This window comes from Simochromis diagramma, unplaced genomic scaffold (genome assembly GCF_900408965.1).
Source record: "Simochromis diagramma unplaced genomic scaffold, fSimDia1.1 OVJJ01000802.1, whole genome shotgun sequence".
NCBI lineage: Eukaryota > Metazoa > Chordata > Actinopteri > Cichliformes > Cichlidae > Simochromis > Simochromis diagramma.
Window position 1 is genome coordinate 7,980,255 of NW_024387492.1, and position 18,171 is coordinate 7,998,425.

General features: G+C 40.9%; 1 protein-coding gene across 5 annotated transcripts in view; it reads left to right on the forward strand.

Moving 5' to 3' along the window:
* The window catches only part of sgk1 (serum/glucocorticoid regulated kinase 1), a 32,010-nt gene extending 16,296 nt beyond the window's left edge, over positions 1–15,714 (forward strand). The window contains exons 3-12 of one of the 5 annotated variants that reach the window (XM_040017009.1): positions 2,586–2,649; positions 11,432–11,507; positions 11,722–11,797; positions 11,905–12,093; positions 12,211–12,342; positions 13,141–13,377; positions 13,497–13,592; positions 13,721–13,876; positions 13,959–14,048; positions 14,249–15,714. In XM_040017009.1, coding sequence (XP_039872943.1) covers positions 2,586–2,649; positions 11,432–11,507; positions 11,722–11,797; positions 11,905–12,093; positions 12,211–12,342; positions 13,141–13,377; positions 13,497–13,592; positions 13,721–13,876; positions 13,959–14,048; positions 14,249–14,416 — 1,284 coding nt within the window. In that variant the 3' untranslated portion in view covers positions 14,417–15,714. Of the gene's footprint in view, positions 1–2,585; positions 2,650–6,192; positions 6,578–6,765; positions 9,456–9,745; positions 9,917–9,947; positions 11,305–11,431; positions 11,508–11,721; positions 11,798–11,904; positions 12,094–12,210; positions 12,343–13,140; positions 13,378–13,496; positions 13,593–13,720; positions 13,877–13,958; positions 14,049–14,248 lie in introns of those variants that run through there. The other 4 variants (XM_040017011.1, XM_040017013.1, XM_040017012.1 and 1 more) reach the window with 4 other exon arrangements.
* The last annotated feature ends 2,457 nt before the right edge of the window (positions 15,715–18,171 follow it).

The window sequence follows — 18,171 nt, forward strand, 5'->3', positions numbered from 1 at the left end:
TCGAAATGCTTCTTTTCTTTTTTCGCTGTTAAATATGCCTCATCCGATGATTCACTGTCAAGTTACACAGACCGCTACCTCCCCTTGATCCCAACACAGAAAAAAATAAGATTAAATAAATTCTTCAACCTTGTTCTCTCTGCTTCAACAAGCCACGCTTGTCTTCTTTTGGAAAATATGATGAAATATTAATGAACAGAAACCCCAGATTCACCATCGCTATGGATACAACTCCATCAGACCTTCGCTGAATCAATAAACAACCTGAAGAAAAGGAAAGTTAGTCAGGAGGGGGTTAACGGGGAAGGCAGAAAGACAGATGCAAGTGTAAATCCAAGGAGAAATGAGAAAGGAGCATGAATGGTGAAGCGATTGTAGACTGTAGAGAAAGATGTTGACAGTATGAGGGGACATGAACAGTGAGTCATATATTTGTTTACAGTATTCGTGTCTGAGAGGAACGATGGAAAGATGCAGCAACTGTCAGCTATATAAAGACTTAGAGGTAAAATGACTGATGTGACAGGCAGACTGCTCAAAGCTTTGCCTCTGAATGAGTGAACAAACTGATGGGATTGGAATAACTTTTGTGCAGACACACAGGCACACGCACACACATCCTTATCCCTCGGCTTGTTTCGATCTTGAAAAAACACTCATGGGAGACTACTAAGTTTTCCGTGCTGCAATGTGGAACAACAAAGTAGGCTAAGATTGTGTTTACCAGGAGCCACTTTGAAAAGTTGATGACAGACGGCAACATCATTGAAAACTAATATCTGACAAGGCAGTGCACTTTGATGGGAATGCCCTGAGATGCAAATGCTGCCGGTCCTGTGACAGCTGCCGGTTATGTTGTATGTGGAAAAAGAAAAAGTGGGACAAGCTTAAGTAGCTACTATTGGGACTTGTGTGTTTACACTCGTATGTGTGAGTCATTTCTGCCTGTCACATGCAGAGAAATGTTTTGACAAAGTAAAAGACATCCAACTTCAGATGCGGATATGTTGACTCCATTACATTTATTTATGCTTCCCAGATAAAGGTTTTGCATTAAAAATACATTTTTCCTTTTATAGTTATCAATCTAGTCTTTCTAGTCTGTTGCCTGGTCTAGTCAGGGCCCATTTTTCATGTTTGGAATATAGATGAGTTTTAAGCAAATTTATTAAAGAGTCATTTCCACATTCAAGTTGTTAGCTATTTTTGTTTTAAGCAACAGATTCACAGAAATCCAAATTAATAATAGAGAAAATTCTATGAAAGCTTACTTATAAAGAGCCATGCACACAGGAAGAGACTAGAAGTGGTGTGATGACCAAAGACCATCAAAACTCAATGAAACTGAAAGACCTGGGTAATTGAACAGGTTAAATAATCATTTAGAAGAAGAAATGGTCAGATATTGAGGTAAATACAACTCAGCTTTGAGTCAAAAATTAAAGTGGCTTTCAAATGGAAGCAAAGGATACATGTGATTGATAAATTATAGGTTGGGAAGCATATTAGACATTTATTAACTAAGCCCCGTAGCTATATAATGCATAATCCATTATATAAACCCTGCATTTTGCTTCACACCTAGTCGTAGGTCAGTTAGTGGATACTTTACTCCCATTGGTACCCTTTGAGAGTATGAGAACTGTGTACCCATCCACAGTGATTACTTTTGCCTAGTCATTCCAGCCCCTTCCTGTGTGCATTGCTCTTTTAGAAGCAAATGCAATCTCAAGTTTGTAAGTTGACTAGCTCATCTTACCTCAACAATAAAATGCTATTTAGACGCCAAAGTAACATTAACAATTAAATTCTATATATTTATATGTAGCATAGTATATCAGCTTCAGAGGCACTTTTTTCTCCCTGCAGTCTTCCTGCAGCAACTCTTGTATCCTGTAAATGTCTTTGGCCCAACTGAACGAGATGAGTTTCATTTTGGCATTCTGTCTGACTGAAGAAAAATGATGCTGTTATACTGTCGTTTAAAGCAAGCGATCCAACCACTGTTTAGAACAGGAAACCAAGAGAATCAGTGAAGTCTCACACTGGGAATCCAGCCTTAATAAGACATGTCGAGGGGAGCTAGCTGGAATGAAGGCCTAAATCAGTGTGGGAGAAAACCAGCGTGCTTTAAAATGCCAGCAGTCAAAGAGGTCACACCTCATATAGTCACCATTTATATAGTTAAGAATATCAACTTAGACTGATGATTTCAAAACAGCTTAGCTTTATTTTATTGCATTTTCCTCCCTTTATATTTTATTCTAGCAAATCAAGCAAAAAAAGCATCGACTAAAGGGAAGGAATGGATTTTGACCTTTTAATCAACTAGCAATGAATCGAATTTGTCTTGATATGGATTATTTCACTGTAGATAGATGTTATTTTGTTGTACTTGGGTGTTATTCTACTGTACATAGATATTATTTTACAGTATATAGCTGTTCCTTTAGTGTATTTAGATGTATGCCATAAAATGGATTTTAAAACACCAACTAAAATAACAAGAACAATCTTACTTTTATATTTGTTTCTCTTGAGTATTTGACTTGCTTTTTCTAAGTGGTGCCATATTTTCCCCCCAGGCTATGGACCTGTACTACCACAATGAGTCAGACCCAGACAACTACTGTTGCCCTGGTGACAACAGTAAGTAACCAGCAACTAAGCCTGTTGTTTTGTATTCTTCCATTTCCTGCCTCCTCCTTCTTTCCCTCTGCTTTCCTACTGTGACTCCACATCACAAACTCGTATTCCTCTGTTGTTTCTTTCCACCATCCCACTCCAGCAGTCCCAGCTCATTTCTCTTTATTGTCGCCAGTGACGTTTATTTTTTTCTGTAAGTCCAAAGTAATCTTCATTTTGCTCTACTTGTTTGTTGTTGCGTCTTAGTCCAAACCTAATGAGGTTGTGACTTCACCTTACCTCACCACTTTGCCCTCTGATCCACCCTCTAAACTCCTGGGATAATAACTGTTGTTCAGAAACCAAGATTACTTATTTATTTTGTGGAAACTTGCAAAGCAGTAGTTACAGAGGCAATCCTCAGGACCGATCATTATGCAGACAATGCAGTGACCTTTTCTGTTTACAACCTCTCGGGCGCTTGTTGCTTACATGTGTACAGTTGGGTGAAAGTCTACCTTGGTTTATGGCCAAAATGACAGTAAGTGACTGTACTTTAATTTTCCATCATGCTTCACAGTTGTGCCACAAATCAAGCTCCAGTACAAAGTGCATAGGCTCTATGCGTGACATGTTTTGGCACACACTGCCTATCTTCTTTCAGTGGCTGTCAATTAACACAATAGCCAAAGCATAGGCTCCACCGAGTATGTCCGTGTGTGTCTCTGTGTGTGCGTTCCCACAAACCACTTTCCTCCCTCTTTGCAAATTCAGTTTATTAATTCTAAGTAATAAATATCAGATGAAAGGCAACATTTAGCATTTCCTGCTTTGCACTGGAATTGTACAGAATCTTTAGGAGCTATCTGTTTCCAATTAAATTATTTGCTTGTACTATCATTAACTGTGTAGAAAGCGCAATTTTAAGTAATACGTAAATATCACTTAGTGCTATAAGGAACCATAAGAAGAACCATATTGCATTTAAATACCAGTGTATGACTGTTACTATATAGTTGTTTATTATTACTGCAGAAATAAGCTTTTAATGGCTAAGGTTGAGCTCATTTTAACAATTCTATACGTACTTTTTTGTATTCACAAAAACACACTGATGAATGCATCATGCATCAGGGGCAGCTCAAGGCTCTGTTTCTTTGGGCTGTATCCTTGCTTGACTTTGACTTGTTGGAGCAGCTAAGATTTGAACCAGTGACCTTCCAGTGATTAGACGACAATCAAAGTGCGTCATTTGCAAAAAGCTTATCATATAAACTTTATCTATACAGAAATGTTCTCATTCATAAGCATTTGTAGTGCCCAAAATATTTAGAACAAATATTTTTGTTCTAAGAAGTAAAGGTGCAGTACAATGGCGTGTACTACTCCCTACACAAATCTGACTTTTGTCATCTGAGGACCTGTTAGAGGTCTGTTTCTTCTTGTCCAATTGCTCATTGATGCAGCTTATCTGTCTGCTGTGGTTTGAGGCAGTTGGGCTGCTCTGTGAAGGGAGTAGTACACACTCTGGTATTGAGATTTTAGATTGCTTTGCATTGGAGTAACCAACAACTTTGGAGTTTTAGAAAAATGAATAGCCATTTTGAAAGTGTTCTCAAATGTGTGGAGGCTGATGAACCAGACACTTAACTAGAGTTTTTCAGTTATGCTCACATAGTTTAAAAAAGGGTTTTCAAATGATCAGTTAACAATTAATATGATAAATTTGCAATCGATAACAGCGGTGTGATAGTTGCTTATCAAGGCCTGTACAAAACCTCGTAAAATTCAGTGCTTTTATAGCTAAAAAAATATATATTTTCCTTTACAAGAGAAAGGTATTTCATAGTCGGCAAAACATTTTAAATCTGAAGTTTAAGTGCCTGTTTGAGCTTAAGCACAGTCCTGAAGTAAACTTGCATTCTGTACTACTGCAGCAACTGTGCTGCAGATCTGCAGGTAAGAAATGTGACAAGAACCGTATTCTGATTTTTTTTTTTTTTTTGGCTGGCAGTAGTGTGCCTGTTAATAATGGGAGTTTTCAGCGGATGGATAGAAATCCAAGCAATTAGCGGAGATGGTGACAAGCTGTTCCTGTGGCCTCCGCTGTCATGCTGCTACATCCTGTCGATCCACATTGAGCAATTAGTGGCTTTTGGAGTACTTAGAAGTTGAGGACCGTCACATATGAGTCGTTTACAGTGATGCACCGATGTATGTGACACATGAAGCGGTGCAGAGAGACAAAGACTGAGGGATTGATCCAGTAATAATAATAATTATAGGGAGCAGGGATCTGACTGGCTAATTTTTACAGAGGAAACCATGCCTGTGTTATTTTTTTACTCCTCTCAATAAGGGCAGTCTTATGTAACCAACACTACTTGCAAAAGAAACCCTTACTGGAAACACAAGTATGCTAGTGCTATAAATCAGCATGTACACATTGACTTATGGTGCTTTTCCCTGTGGCAGCAGGTTTATATAACATGTTAATTGCTAAGCCTGGATTTGAGTGTGTGCATGCGGGGGTGCGTGTTCTCAAATTTTCCTTTTGTTCTGATGTACAATATTATCAAAAGGTCTGTTTTAAAGCTATTATTTACTCTTTTTTCCCTGCGTGTATGACGCATCATTTACCTGTGTCAACCTGCCTTTCAGCGCTTAACAGACAAACATGCTGCTCACGCCTACACACAGACACGCACATATTTGCAAATACAACACAAATATATGCATATAATTCGTAATATAATATACAATTCCATAATAACACTGCAAATCCAAAGTGATATCACAGGACTGAGAAGAAAGTCTGAACACATTAATTTGTATTACACCTTAAAAATTAATAATAAGACCTTTAATAGAAATATATATAGGTCGAGATTAGCTTGCTCCACTTTTATCAGCTAAGCTACTAATCACAGATAAAAATAAAAATGTAACAGTGATGTAACAGTTTTCTAGTAAAACGCTATGCCATCTCTGACACTATCATGAGTGTCTTCCTGGAGTTACATAAACATTTCAAGGAAATGGGAATTTTTGGTGATTGAGTAACATGCCATTTTACTTCAAGGAAGTGATTAGGAAACTTCAGGGCCAAACATATACGCCTCAAATGCCACAGGTGACCCAGCGGACATGTCCATCAAAGCAAAGATCAAACCGGGAAGCAAAGGATGACGTATCGATATTGATAGTCAAGCGGGCCATCTGACAGTCCTCCATGTCCAAAATAAAAGCCTAGCTGTCCTCTGTGAACAGCCGAGGACTTTATATAACAGTGTCATTTGGTTCCTCATCGCCAAGGCTCATTCACATTCATCACCAGATCAGCTTTACTCACAAGCACCCTCACCATCCTCGACACACAAAGAGTGGACATTAGGACATGGACGGATGAGAGGCTGAAAGAGATGAGCGTATTTAATAAATGGATGCCAGATGCCGGAAACAGGATGAAAATGGGCATATGCCGGTCTTTGTGTATGTGTGGCTATGCTAAAGGTGGGTGGGATGAGGCAGCAGGATTGTGTTTCCATGTATACTACAACTCTAATATCCTGCACCAAGTCAACCCCATCCTGTCCTTTCATGGCTCACAGGGTCTCTGTGTGAGTCAGTTATTTCTTTGGCATTGATGGCAGTGCCACTCACGGGTTACATAACATACTAGTGTCTCACACACATAGGCAGCAAACACACAGCGTGAGTATTGTGGGAGCCTCCTCTTGTTCAGGCCTGAGCTTGGAGCAGCCTGCGAATCCTGAGGCGAAAGCAGGCCAGATAGGAAAAACACTGAGAGAACCTTTGTTACAGCCGCTCCCTCGCTCCAATTTCTTCCTCTCTTCTGATCTTCGCTCAACACTTTGCTCCCATTTCATTCGACTCTTGGCTATGACCAAACAAGTGCAGAGTGAAGATCAATGCTTACACCCTGACGAAGGTAAGGCAGCGTCTTCTTCTTCGTCTTCATCGTCATCTTTTTGAATCTTCTCCCTCAGTGCAGAAATGGCTATATTTTCAGCCATTCCTCTGAGGACAAAATGCAAGTCATTCTGCTAAAGACTAATTTTTCAAGTTCAGCACTACAGTAGCTCTCTCTTGGTATGTCATTTTCCTGTCATCTTGCTATTTTTTGAAGGAAGAAATATTAGATGGTTCAACTTGTGTGGCATTTCTGAATTTTCCGAATGTTGATAAAAGATGTCAGTTTTAATCCCACGCGGAGTGTTGCTGAAGTGTCACGCAGAATCGTAGATTAAATGCCCGTTGAAGGATGTCACTACCGCACAGCACCTTGCACTGCCTCAGTAATAAATATCTTTCACTCAGTTCTTGGTGGTGCAGTGAGGACGGGCATGTGGAGCAAATTTAGGATGTGCTTCCAAGTACTCTTGTGCCCTTTCTCCCTTTTTTTAGAAAGTGTGCTCTGTGGGTCTCTCTTCAGGCTTGTGGGTGCTTGCATGTCCTTTCAGACTCCCTGCAGGTTTGTTTTGCCCTCCAGCTCAGCGTTATGTGTATGTGTGAGTGTGTGAATCAGGTGGCTGTGGTGGGCAGATTAATAATAGATTTTGCCCTGACTTAAGGGAGAAGAAGAGACAGCAGTAAAAAGTTGAGGCTGTATTTAAAAAACTGCAGAGTCACCCATGGAAACAACCTGACTCTGCACAGTTCTCATCTTTGAGTGTGAGACTAGAAAGTTCGATTCAGAACACCAAGACTGGCAGGGTAGTTTTATAAGTGCCCGTGAGCAAAACTACAGTGTGCAGATTCCTATTAGCCAACATATCAATCAGACTGTGGGGGAAATAATTATTTGATCCCCTGCTGAATTTGAGTTTGCTCAAGTAGAAAGACGTGAACAGTCTTTAATTTTTATGGAAGTTTCATTTTAATGGAGAGAGAAAGAACGTCAACTAAAAATCCAGATATAAAAAACACATTACATAAAAGTTATAAACTGCTTTGCAAACTACACGGGAGGAGCTTGTTAATGATCTGAAGGCAGATGGGACAACAGTCACCAAGGACACGAGTGGTAACACGCTACGGTGTAATAGATTGAAATCTTGCAGCGCCTGCAGGATCCCGCTGCTGAAAAAGCATATGTACAGACCCTTAAGTTTGCCACTGAACGTCTAAATGATTCAGAGAGGCAAGGAAGAAAGTGTGGTCAGATGAAACCAAAAGGGAGCTCTTTGGCATCAACTCGATCTGCTATGTCAGAAATGCTGAGCATGTCCCAAAGAACATCTCCACAGAACATCTCCGCAGTCAAGCATGGAGGTGGAGACATTATGCTTTGGGCTGTTTTTCTGCTAAGGGTACAGGACGACTTCTTGGCACTGAGGGTCCATGCACCATCAAATCTTGGCAGAGAACCTCCTTCCCTTAGAGAGAACACTGAAGGTGGATTTTCCAACATGACAATTGAAACTGAAAGGTTTTATAGAGTTTCTGTAAAGAGGAGTCGTCCAAAATCCCCCTAGTAACGTGTGCAAACCTGGTGTGCAACCACAAGAAACATCTTACAGCTGCGCTTGCCAACAAGTGTTTCTCCAACAAGTAGAGTTGTCATGTCATAACATGCAAAGCAATTTATAACTTTTATGTAATCTGTTTTTAACCGACTATATAAATGTTAATGCTTGCAGCTGATCAAAAAAGAGAGAAGGGCTTCTCAGAATAGACCAAGGCTAAATAATTTCATGAAAAGCAGACATATTCAGGCTCCAAGGTTTAGCTCATTAATCGATAAGAACTCGGCATTGCTCCTGTTGCTCCTGACACAGGTGTGCCAAGGCACTGTTAATAAATACCCACAAAAAATTAAGATAAAAATAACATAAACTGCATTGCACAACTTTTTTTTTGTTGAAAAAGGTGCAGTTTACTTCAGAGTTCATGCAGAACTGCAATAAATGATCACTGCCTTGTCATTTTTATCCTCACCTCCCCTGCTTCCTTTCACTTATCACTGAGATGCCTTATCTCACTCACTCCCAAAGACTCCCAAAGAAAAAGAAATATGGGAAAATTCATGAAAGACACTACCGTAAGAACATATCAGGTAGATAAAAGTACTCAGGATAATGAGAAAGCATTTCATCAATAGACAGGTTAATTAAAGGCCCAAACACTGGCAACAGCCAACTTGCCAACTCTGTGAATTTCCGCATCTTTTTTAATTCTGAGCGCAGCGTGTGAACCTCAGGTGGCTGGTGGAAAAACACTGGATATGAAAATGAACTTTTTTTTAAAGGGGGAAATGTTATTATTCTTCTACACTTAGCCTTTAACTATAACCCAGCTTCGTAATGCTGTCACAGGGAAGTACAATCCCAAGTATACAATACAGATGGATGATGAGGATTATTAGCTCATACTTAATATTAGCCTTACCCTTAAATCCATATCAATGTAGGGCATTTTTTGTGTGGACACTTTTATTCATCCATTCATCCTTTTCCACTTATCATCAGGATCACGGGGTATTTTTAAATGAAAGTTCAAAGTTTAAACGCTTAACTCAAAACTCGAGCAAACTCAAGGGGAGCATTTGAAGGCAGCAAAACCCCCGCCCTCGAGAAAAGTCATGCAACCATGCAACGAAACACAAAACTTGGAGAGTGGAAGGAAATAGAGGCGGGACGTCTCCGCCCTTTTAAAGAAAGAAGGAAAAAAAAAGCTGGATGAAGGTCTTCAAGAAAAGGAATGCGGCGTAGTTCGATTACCTCCCTGCCGAGGAGCCAAACCTTTGCTCTAGTAGTGATTGGGATATAGAAGCATCCACATGAAAGACAAAACGACATCTCTGACGTGTAAGTACGCTCAGTATACTTTTGAAAACACCGGCAATCGTTTTACAAAGAAAGAAAGAAAAAAAAATCGCTGTTGTATTTGGATCGTACACTTGTAGGAAACTACAAATCCGCAGTGTTTTGTTTTTTTTATACACTTACGGCGCAGGTATGCGTATTTTAATAGTTAACTAATGCAAAGCAAGCGCTTCTAACACAGTTTGTGCGTGTCTGTGTGTGTCAGTGTGTCCTGCGAAGAAAACACAGGCACACATACTTGGTGTATGTGGGGTGGGGTGGGGGGGCTCCCATTCATCCCATAATTCCATGACCTGGATTTATGATGCTCATATCTATTTAATTGTCTTGCTGATAGAGAGTCTCTTTAAAAGCGCGGGTGAGAGCTTGGTAAGTCTCTCTTGCAACTTGTTGAGCTCCGGTGATGCTGCAGGTAGACAAAATGAAAACTTCCGAGCTGAAAGGTTTGTTTTCTGTGGAAACTTATTGCAGTGCAGTTTTTTTTCTTTTGATATTAACTACGGAATTGAGATCTTTTAAAAATGCATTTTGCTTGTGTTTCAAAAATTGTGCAGCGCCACTTTTGTACTTAGAGTGCGTTTGTCTCCGTTCTCCTCACGCACAGTGATCGGCGTCTCGATTAAGTGCTTTTGGCCTTCACATGAGATATCATCTTACGCACATTCCACGGAGGGGTGTAGATAGAACTTGAACCAGGTGCCTTACATAACTGTGTATAACCGAGCCCGTCTGCTCTTCAAGTGTGCCAGCGCAGAAAACTAATCATTTTCTGCATTGTTACACACATTTTTTCAACCCTCATATACTTTGCTTTTTTCTTAAAAACACACTGTTTCGTCTCTGTTTTACTTTGGACTGACTGTGTGCAGGAGTTTCACTCTGTACTTTTCCACTACCAGTGGCTTTTCTTGGCATCTGGCCTCCCTCGGCTCAGGCTCTCCCTCTTGTCCTTTGTGTGCCGGGACAGCCTGCGTCACTCCCGACGGTTTTAAAAGAGGAACAGCCAAAAATTGAACTTGATAGTCCTCGTGACGAGGCTATCAAATTATTTGTACTGAACCTTACTGTACACTCAGCGCGAATACACACGGTGCAGGAATGACAGAAATAAACAGGGACTTGTGGAACAGTCACGAATGTCTCGATCAGTTCTGTTTTAGTGTGCACTCATTTGTAAGACAAAGTCCATCCTGTATGCCTGAAACACTAAGTGGCACCATATGTTAGGCTGTTTACTGGATACATCTGGATTTCATTTGCCCATAGGGTTTGTGTTTGCAGTTTTTGTGTGTGTAGATTGAAAATGTGTTTATTTCGTGGTCGGTTCAGACTGCCTGACTCTCGCCTTACTCTCGGGGGTGTTAAAGTTGGAATGGTATTGCACAAACTTATGTGCAAATACCGGCTTTACAGTGAGTACAGTAGTAATCACATCTTTTTTTCTGCCTTTTGTCCATGTTTTTGACGCAAGCACGGCTGATGTGCGGCCATGACGCGTTGGGAGCGCAATGACCGCTGATTTGTCGAAAAACGGGATCGATCGCCTTCTCTTGGTTCACTTACCAAAGCTAAACGTTTACCAAGGATCACGCCCACCCGGGAGGTGGAGTAGGGGGTATGGAGTGTTGTGGCGTATGGGGTGGAGAGAGACAGCTCCTCCCTCTTCGTAGCCCTATGTAAAGCGAGTGGCAGGGCTAGATGGTTATAGTTTGGTTTTTGGCAGTCTGGAATCGCGGAGCTGCTTTTTAACTCATCATGACGGTCATAACAGAAACGCAAGAGCCTGTGCTGACTTACTCGAAGTCTAGAGGGCTAGTGGCATTAGTCACGGGTATGGATAACAACAAGATTTTAATTTATGATGATGATGATTAGTGGAATCTCTATGTTGCTTTTTTCCTTTTTAGTCCAGTGTAAATAATCTTTCCATCCGTCTTCTTTTTTCCATTGTTTTGCAGCTTTTATGAAACAAAGGAGGATGGGTCTGAACGACTTCATTCAGAGGCTAGCCACAAACTCCTACGCCTGCAAGCAGTGAGTATCAACTCACATCTGACTCATATTATTGTTCTGCGCTCAGTGGAGATTGAAACATTGGGAAACCCAACCAAACATTCTAGTTATACTGCACTGAAGAAATATTTGATGTGTGGAATGATGTTAGTCTTTTCATATTAGTGCAAATCTTTGGTCATTTGTGTGGAGATGAACTAAGTTTGAAGTCGGTGTGGTTGTTGTTGTTTTTCAGTTCCGAGGTTCAGTCCATCCTGAACTTGAGTCCTCCTCAGGATCCTGAGCTCATGAACACAAACCCCTCTCCTCCTGTAAGTAAAATGAATTGTGCAATATACGGGCATATCCTCTGTTTTCATGCTTATCATACATGTTATGGCTCCAACTTTTTTTAATCATCTCTGTCCTTCCCTCACAGCCCAGTCCATCCCAACAGATCAACCTCGGCCCATCATCCAATCCTTCGGCCAAGCCCAGCGACTTCCACTTCCTCAAGGTTATCGGCAAGGGTAGCTTCGGAAAGGTTTTGCTTGCACGCCATCGCACGGATGACAACTTCTACGCTGTGAAAGTCTTACAGAAGAAGGCCATTCTCAAGAAGAAGGAGGTATGTGTGCTTGCAGACATGTTTTTGAATTTGAACTCGTACACACAAATTGCAAGCATACCACGCAAGGTGTGTTCATGTCAACCCCCCCTAACCACCTCTCTTTGTTTCAATCAGGAAAAACACATTATGTCAGAGAGGAATGTGCTGTTGAAGAATGTCAAGCACCCGTTCTTGGTGGGCCTGCACTATTCTTTCCAAACAGCGGACAAACTGTACTTCATCTTGGACTACATCAATGGCGGAGAAGTGAGTTACTAGCTCAACTGCTGACACGTAGAAAGATGGACAGTCTGATCTATTTAATGCTGGAATTAAGGTCGAATAAATTAGAGGATAACTTTGAGATAGAGGAAGAAACGAAATGGAACAGAGGCACCAGACGTGACCTGTAAACTGAGGAGGAGTTTAAAGGAATAGTAATGCCTTTCCAGATCAGAAACAAAGATGAGACAGAGCAGAGACAGACAGAGGGGATATCCTGTCATGAGAAGAAGAATAGAAGCTGCTGCTCTCTGTTTTTTTTTTTTTTTTCTTTTAAACTAAAGGAAACACCTCTCAGGAAATCATCGAGGAGGGGGGGTGGGAGTGGTTGGGACAGCAGAAAAAACTGTGGGCCAAAATTAGCAGCGCCATTCAGACTTGGTGTGCCTCTAATCGAGCTAATTTCCTGTGATTGTTGGACGAGCAAAGACAGTGCTGATTAAATATGGGCCTCATCAGGAAGCAGGATGCATTTGCTCTCTTTTTCTCCTTTCTCTCTTTTTCCCTCCATCCTGCCGGTCTCTCACTCCACCTTTGGTCCTCAATTCATCTGTCTTCTCTTGTCAAACTTTTTAAGCTGTCGCCATCCTGCCTCTTAATTTCCTCCCATCCGGTTTCCTTTCTGTCTCTGTCTTTTTTTATTGTAGCTTTTTCATCCATTAATTTCCTACCCCTACTTATATATATAATTCTAACAGTGTAATCAAGTTTAGTTATCAGGAACAAAACTGCTCTCTGCACTTGTTTCAAAGACACTTTTTTCTGTTTCCCTCTATGTTCCAGTTGTTCTACCACCTGCAGAGAGAGCGCTGCTTCCTCGAGCCCAGAGCCAGGTTCTATGCAGCAGAGATCGCCAGCGCACTGGGATACCTGCACTCACTAAACATTGTCTACAGAGACCTGAAACCAGAAAACATCCTGCTGGACTCCCAAGGACACATCATTCTCACAGATTTTGGACTCTGCAAAGAGAACATTGAACCCAATGGGACAACATCAACTTTCTGCGGTACTCCAGAGGTAAGGAGAAGCTGTTCAGTGTGGCTCTGCTGTTAAGGTTTTCTCACAGTTGTCTGTAATAGCTGACCGTTTTAACTTACCATTTCTTATCATCTTTTGTTTTTTTTCTCCCTCTGCAGTATTTGGCTCCTGAGGTGTTGCACAAGCAGCCGTATGACAGGACAGTAGACTGGTGGTGTTTAGGAGCTGTTCTCTATGAGATGCTGTATGGCCTGGTGAGTACTTCTAATCATATTACATTACTTTAAATCGGAATAAAATTAGATATTTACTGTTGTCTTATTTGGAACACTGAAAATATTACAGGCATTTATGCTAATTTGCTCTTTTATTCTGCCACCAGCCTCCGTTCTACAGCCGCAACACAGCAGAGATGTACGACAACATCCTGAACAAGCCACTGCAGCTGAAACCCAACATTTCCAACTCGGCTAGACACCTGCTGGAGGGCCTGCTGCAAAAAGACCGGACAAAGAGACTGGGCTGCTCCGACGACTTCGTAAGTCTCCATCTCATTTGATTGTTTACACACCACACGTGGTGACGAGCATCATTTAATTGTTTTGTCATTTCTTTTCCAGATTGAAATTAAGAACCACATATTCTTTACCCCCATCAACTGGGATGACCTCAATGCAAAGAAGATCACCCCTCCCTTCAACCCCAATGTGGTATGCTCCCTTTTTTTAATACTCTGTTAAGCCCCGAGAAAGTCAGGTTTATGAATTTTCACTGTACCCGCTCTTAGTATTTACACAACGTAACTAAAGAGCATGAAACATCCTCACTTAATACATTTCCAACTATGGTAAGGTATTTTAAAGGTTGGCTAATTCCTGCTTGTCTCCCTGCTCCTTCCTCTCTCATGCAGACGGGGCCCAATGACCTGCGGCACTTTGATCCGGAGTTCACAGACGAGCCGGTACCCAGCTCCATCGGTTGCTCCCCAGACAGTGCACTCGTCACAGCCAGCATCAAAGAGGCGGCCGAGGCCTTTGTGGGCTTCTCTTATGCCCCATCTATGGACTCCTACCTATAGGATTTAAACACAGGCACTTATCATAGACACTAGTTTAGACTTATTGGGCATGAAACGAGGCATGCCCGTGGACTTGCATCGTGACCCCACTCAATGTTTACCATCAGAATGATGGACATCTCCGACACCTAACCCCGCGACAACTCTGCATCTACAAAGACTTTAAACATGTGTACTTTGCCACATCCTCTGCAACTCTTGAATGCTTGCCACAAGAGGATGCCCAGTTGGAGTTCTGATCCTCAAGCTTTTACTTTCACTACCTGCAGTCCCCTTTCAGCCTTCAGTTGTTCATCTATTTCCTGATAGTGGAGGTCGTTTGCACACAGGCAGCTTAAAAGCTCCCCTTGATCCCGACGCCACGAGATACAAGCACACGTCCAAGTTCCCACCTTTTTCAAAGAGAGGAAGGCCGGACCAGGCCCAGAGAAGATTTCCATTTTCATCTCTGTAGCGAAAGAACCTTCCCTCTTGAGATTTCTGCTACCACCTGTGAGGACCTTACCTTTTGAGCGCGAATGAGTAGCTTGGAGATGACATTCATTTTGGTGCTTTAGTTTCTTTTCATGTACTTTCCGTGTGTTTTGAAAAGGGAGTTATTTAAAAACCGAATGTTACAGAGAGACAGATGGGCTAATTTAATTTTTCTACAAGGTGCCTTTATATTTTTTTCTCTCCATCAGAACTTACATCATTTGAGTTTGACTGTGTCGACACTAACATCAGAGTTTTATCTGCTCTGCACCTGATTTTTTTTTTTGGTTTTGTTGAAGTCACTATCGAGGAAAGATGTAGCACTAAGTTAATCCAATTCTTCTGTCTTTAACATGTGACATGTTAGAACTCGAATGATGTTTCACGTCTTCTTTTGCACATAAAACAACAATGCTGATAGATGGAAAGAGAGCGCACTGCTGCTGCTAGGTGGCGACAAGAGGGATGTGTTGTGCAATGTTTTGGGGAGAGCTGCTCGCCGACCGCGTTCCCCCTCATTCCTCCAGTCTTCCACCCGCCACGCAGTAATGTTAACGGCGGCCCGCGGACGGGCTGACACTTTAACTGAACATTCCATTTTAATATTGCTGTAATGCAGTTTGACGGTATTTAAGTTTGTTTGTATATTTGGAGTTCTGTGTACTAGTTTTAATGTATATTCAACAACAAAAAATGACTAAAGGTATGCTTAAATATGTATACAGTATGTAACAATGTTAAATGTACTGTAAATTGTAAAAATTGTTTAAGATTTACGTGACCATGTTTGGTTTGCAATAAAAGTTTAACTTTATTACACCTTACAAATGTGTTATTATTATTGGTAAATGACTTGTGCACAGAAAAGCTTAGCTGATTCCCCTTTGGCTTGAAATGTCTTTGCCTCTACAGAAAATAAGTACTTCAGAGTTAAAGAAAAGCCCAGCATGAAGAAACATTTACTAGTCCTGGTTGGAACACATTTGAACTACTGAATGTCCCACTTTAGGGTAGAATGAACTTTATCCTCCTCCATGCGTCAGCAGCCTTACACAACAGTGGCTATGACATTCAGCTGTGTCTGCCTGGGTGTGTGAAGGGTCAAAGTATTTGCTAATAAAGTCAGTACAGGTTAAACAAAAGTCAGTGCACCCATGAGCAATGCTTTGCTTTGAACTAGAAAACAGGCACATAGGTGAGAGGCATTTTGTTCCAGTGCTAATAACCTAATATTAACAAAATAAACTAACAGGTTGGCATGCTGATGAGCTACTATGTCCTTCTGCTAGAGTTCAAGGTTGTGTCAGTACTCAATAACATCCAGGGGATTGTTGTGAAGGTGAACCCTGACCTCCATTTTCCTTTGAGGGGAAGAAAAGGAGAAAGAATTGGCCACCAGAGACAAGTGTTATAAGGGGGCAGAGGTGGCAAAAGTACAGACTTTCTTTACTTAAGAAGGAGTACAGATACCTGGGTTAAAAAATACTCCAGTAAACGTTGATGTTTTTTTATTCCATTAAAAGTGAAAAAGTACAGGCTCTGAAATGCACTCAAAGAAAGAAAGTTTAAAGTATCTTCTTGAAGGACAATTATACGAGCTATTTCTGTACAAAGTTAACTGAGCCTTGTGCTATATTAATATGTTAGTAAAATAATATTGCTACATGAAAAACCAAGAATTATTCAAATTTAAATTCAAATTCTAATGAATCTGTTATGTGTTAAAATTCCCTTTACTGAACCCTTTACTTCAGCAGGTTGGAAAACCCTAAGATCGGTTGAAGTAGATCAGCATAGGGAAAAGAATTACAGCTCACAATAACTTCTAATGTGAGCTCCAGCAGATTTTCTTTGTGTACATGGCGTGATCAGCTGACCTGCTGTTCTTTGTGGATTTACACAACTGAATTAAGCAAGATGTCAGCAGTTTCACAAGCTATCATGGCTGATGTCCATCCCCTACCCGGACACTATACTGTTTATACTGCCTTTACACCACACGGTATAAAGTAAGAATTCAGCGAATTCATCTAAGCATCATCAGATTATATACAAATTAATCTCTGCTACACTTGCCGTAACCTAAATCTAACTATCAGCACCTCAGCCACTGTGCACCAGTCCAACACAGTGCTTCACTGTGAGTTCACATCAGTACTGCAAACTAACCTGTTTATCTTGCACATACTGTAACTACTAAACAGTATTTTCGTGCACCATTTGAGTAACACAACATTAGTGTAGCTTTGTTTGTTTTGCAGGAACGTTTCACAAAATGAAAACACATCATATATAAATCCATCATGTTATTAAAATTATGACATCACACGTAAGCCTTAAAATTGCCATTAATCAAGCGTCACTGAGAAGTTCTTATCTTTATATATAAAGTCTCTCCTTTCTGTCTTCCTACATGTTTCTACATCTCTGAGTGAAGTTATCGCGCACTCTTTTCTCTCCCTGTGAAATACAGCAGCTGGACCTTTACTTACCAACACACCGTGAGGCAGAATGCACACAGACAGTTTGTGTGTTTGCTGATGTTTGTTGAGCTGATAGAAACATCTGAATCTGAAGTGCCACGACCACAACTTATGGACACCTGGACCTCTTCAGGGCCTACTTTAACCCCCGAGTATAAACGCTATAAATGATACCGTTTAACCTAACGTAACAAGCCTGTTAAAGAAGCAGAAGGTACAGATATCTGGTTAAAAATGTAGGAAATAAAAGTAAAAAGTTTTCAGAAAAATAAATACTCAGTTAAAGTGCTGATACATCAAAATTCTACATAAGTACGCCTCTGTAAGGGGGCTCAGAAATGTTTCCTGGTTGGTTTGTACCAACAGATTGCCATGTTGGCCTGAAATCTTACATGCACACATTTCAGAACCACATGATGTCTGCCTTTTTGGATGAAGCAGAATTAGACAATCCTGATTTGTCTTTTGCAGATGCTACTTTCCTAACAGGTTATCACACAAGCACATTTCTCTAAATCCCTTTAATCTCTGTGAAATACTCAGAATTCAATCCCCGTATACTATACGTGGCATTTGCAACTCATTTTTTTGTCTCATTCATTTGTTCTTCCTGCTGTATTGAGCTGACTGTGATGACGCTGCCTCTGCTGAAATAGCCATTGTCATGCACTGCCATCTGCTGGCTAAATTTCTGAGCTACAGGTGCCAACATCATCTTTGTGGTTGGTCAGACGATGCTTCATTATCACCTGGACAATGTTTTATCAGACAGAATGATGTCACAGCTATACAGAGAAC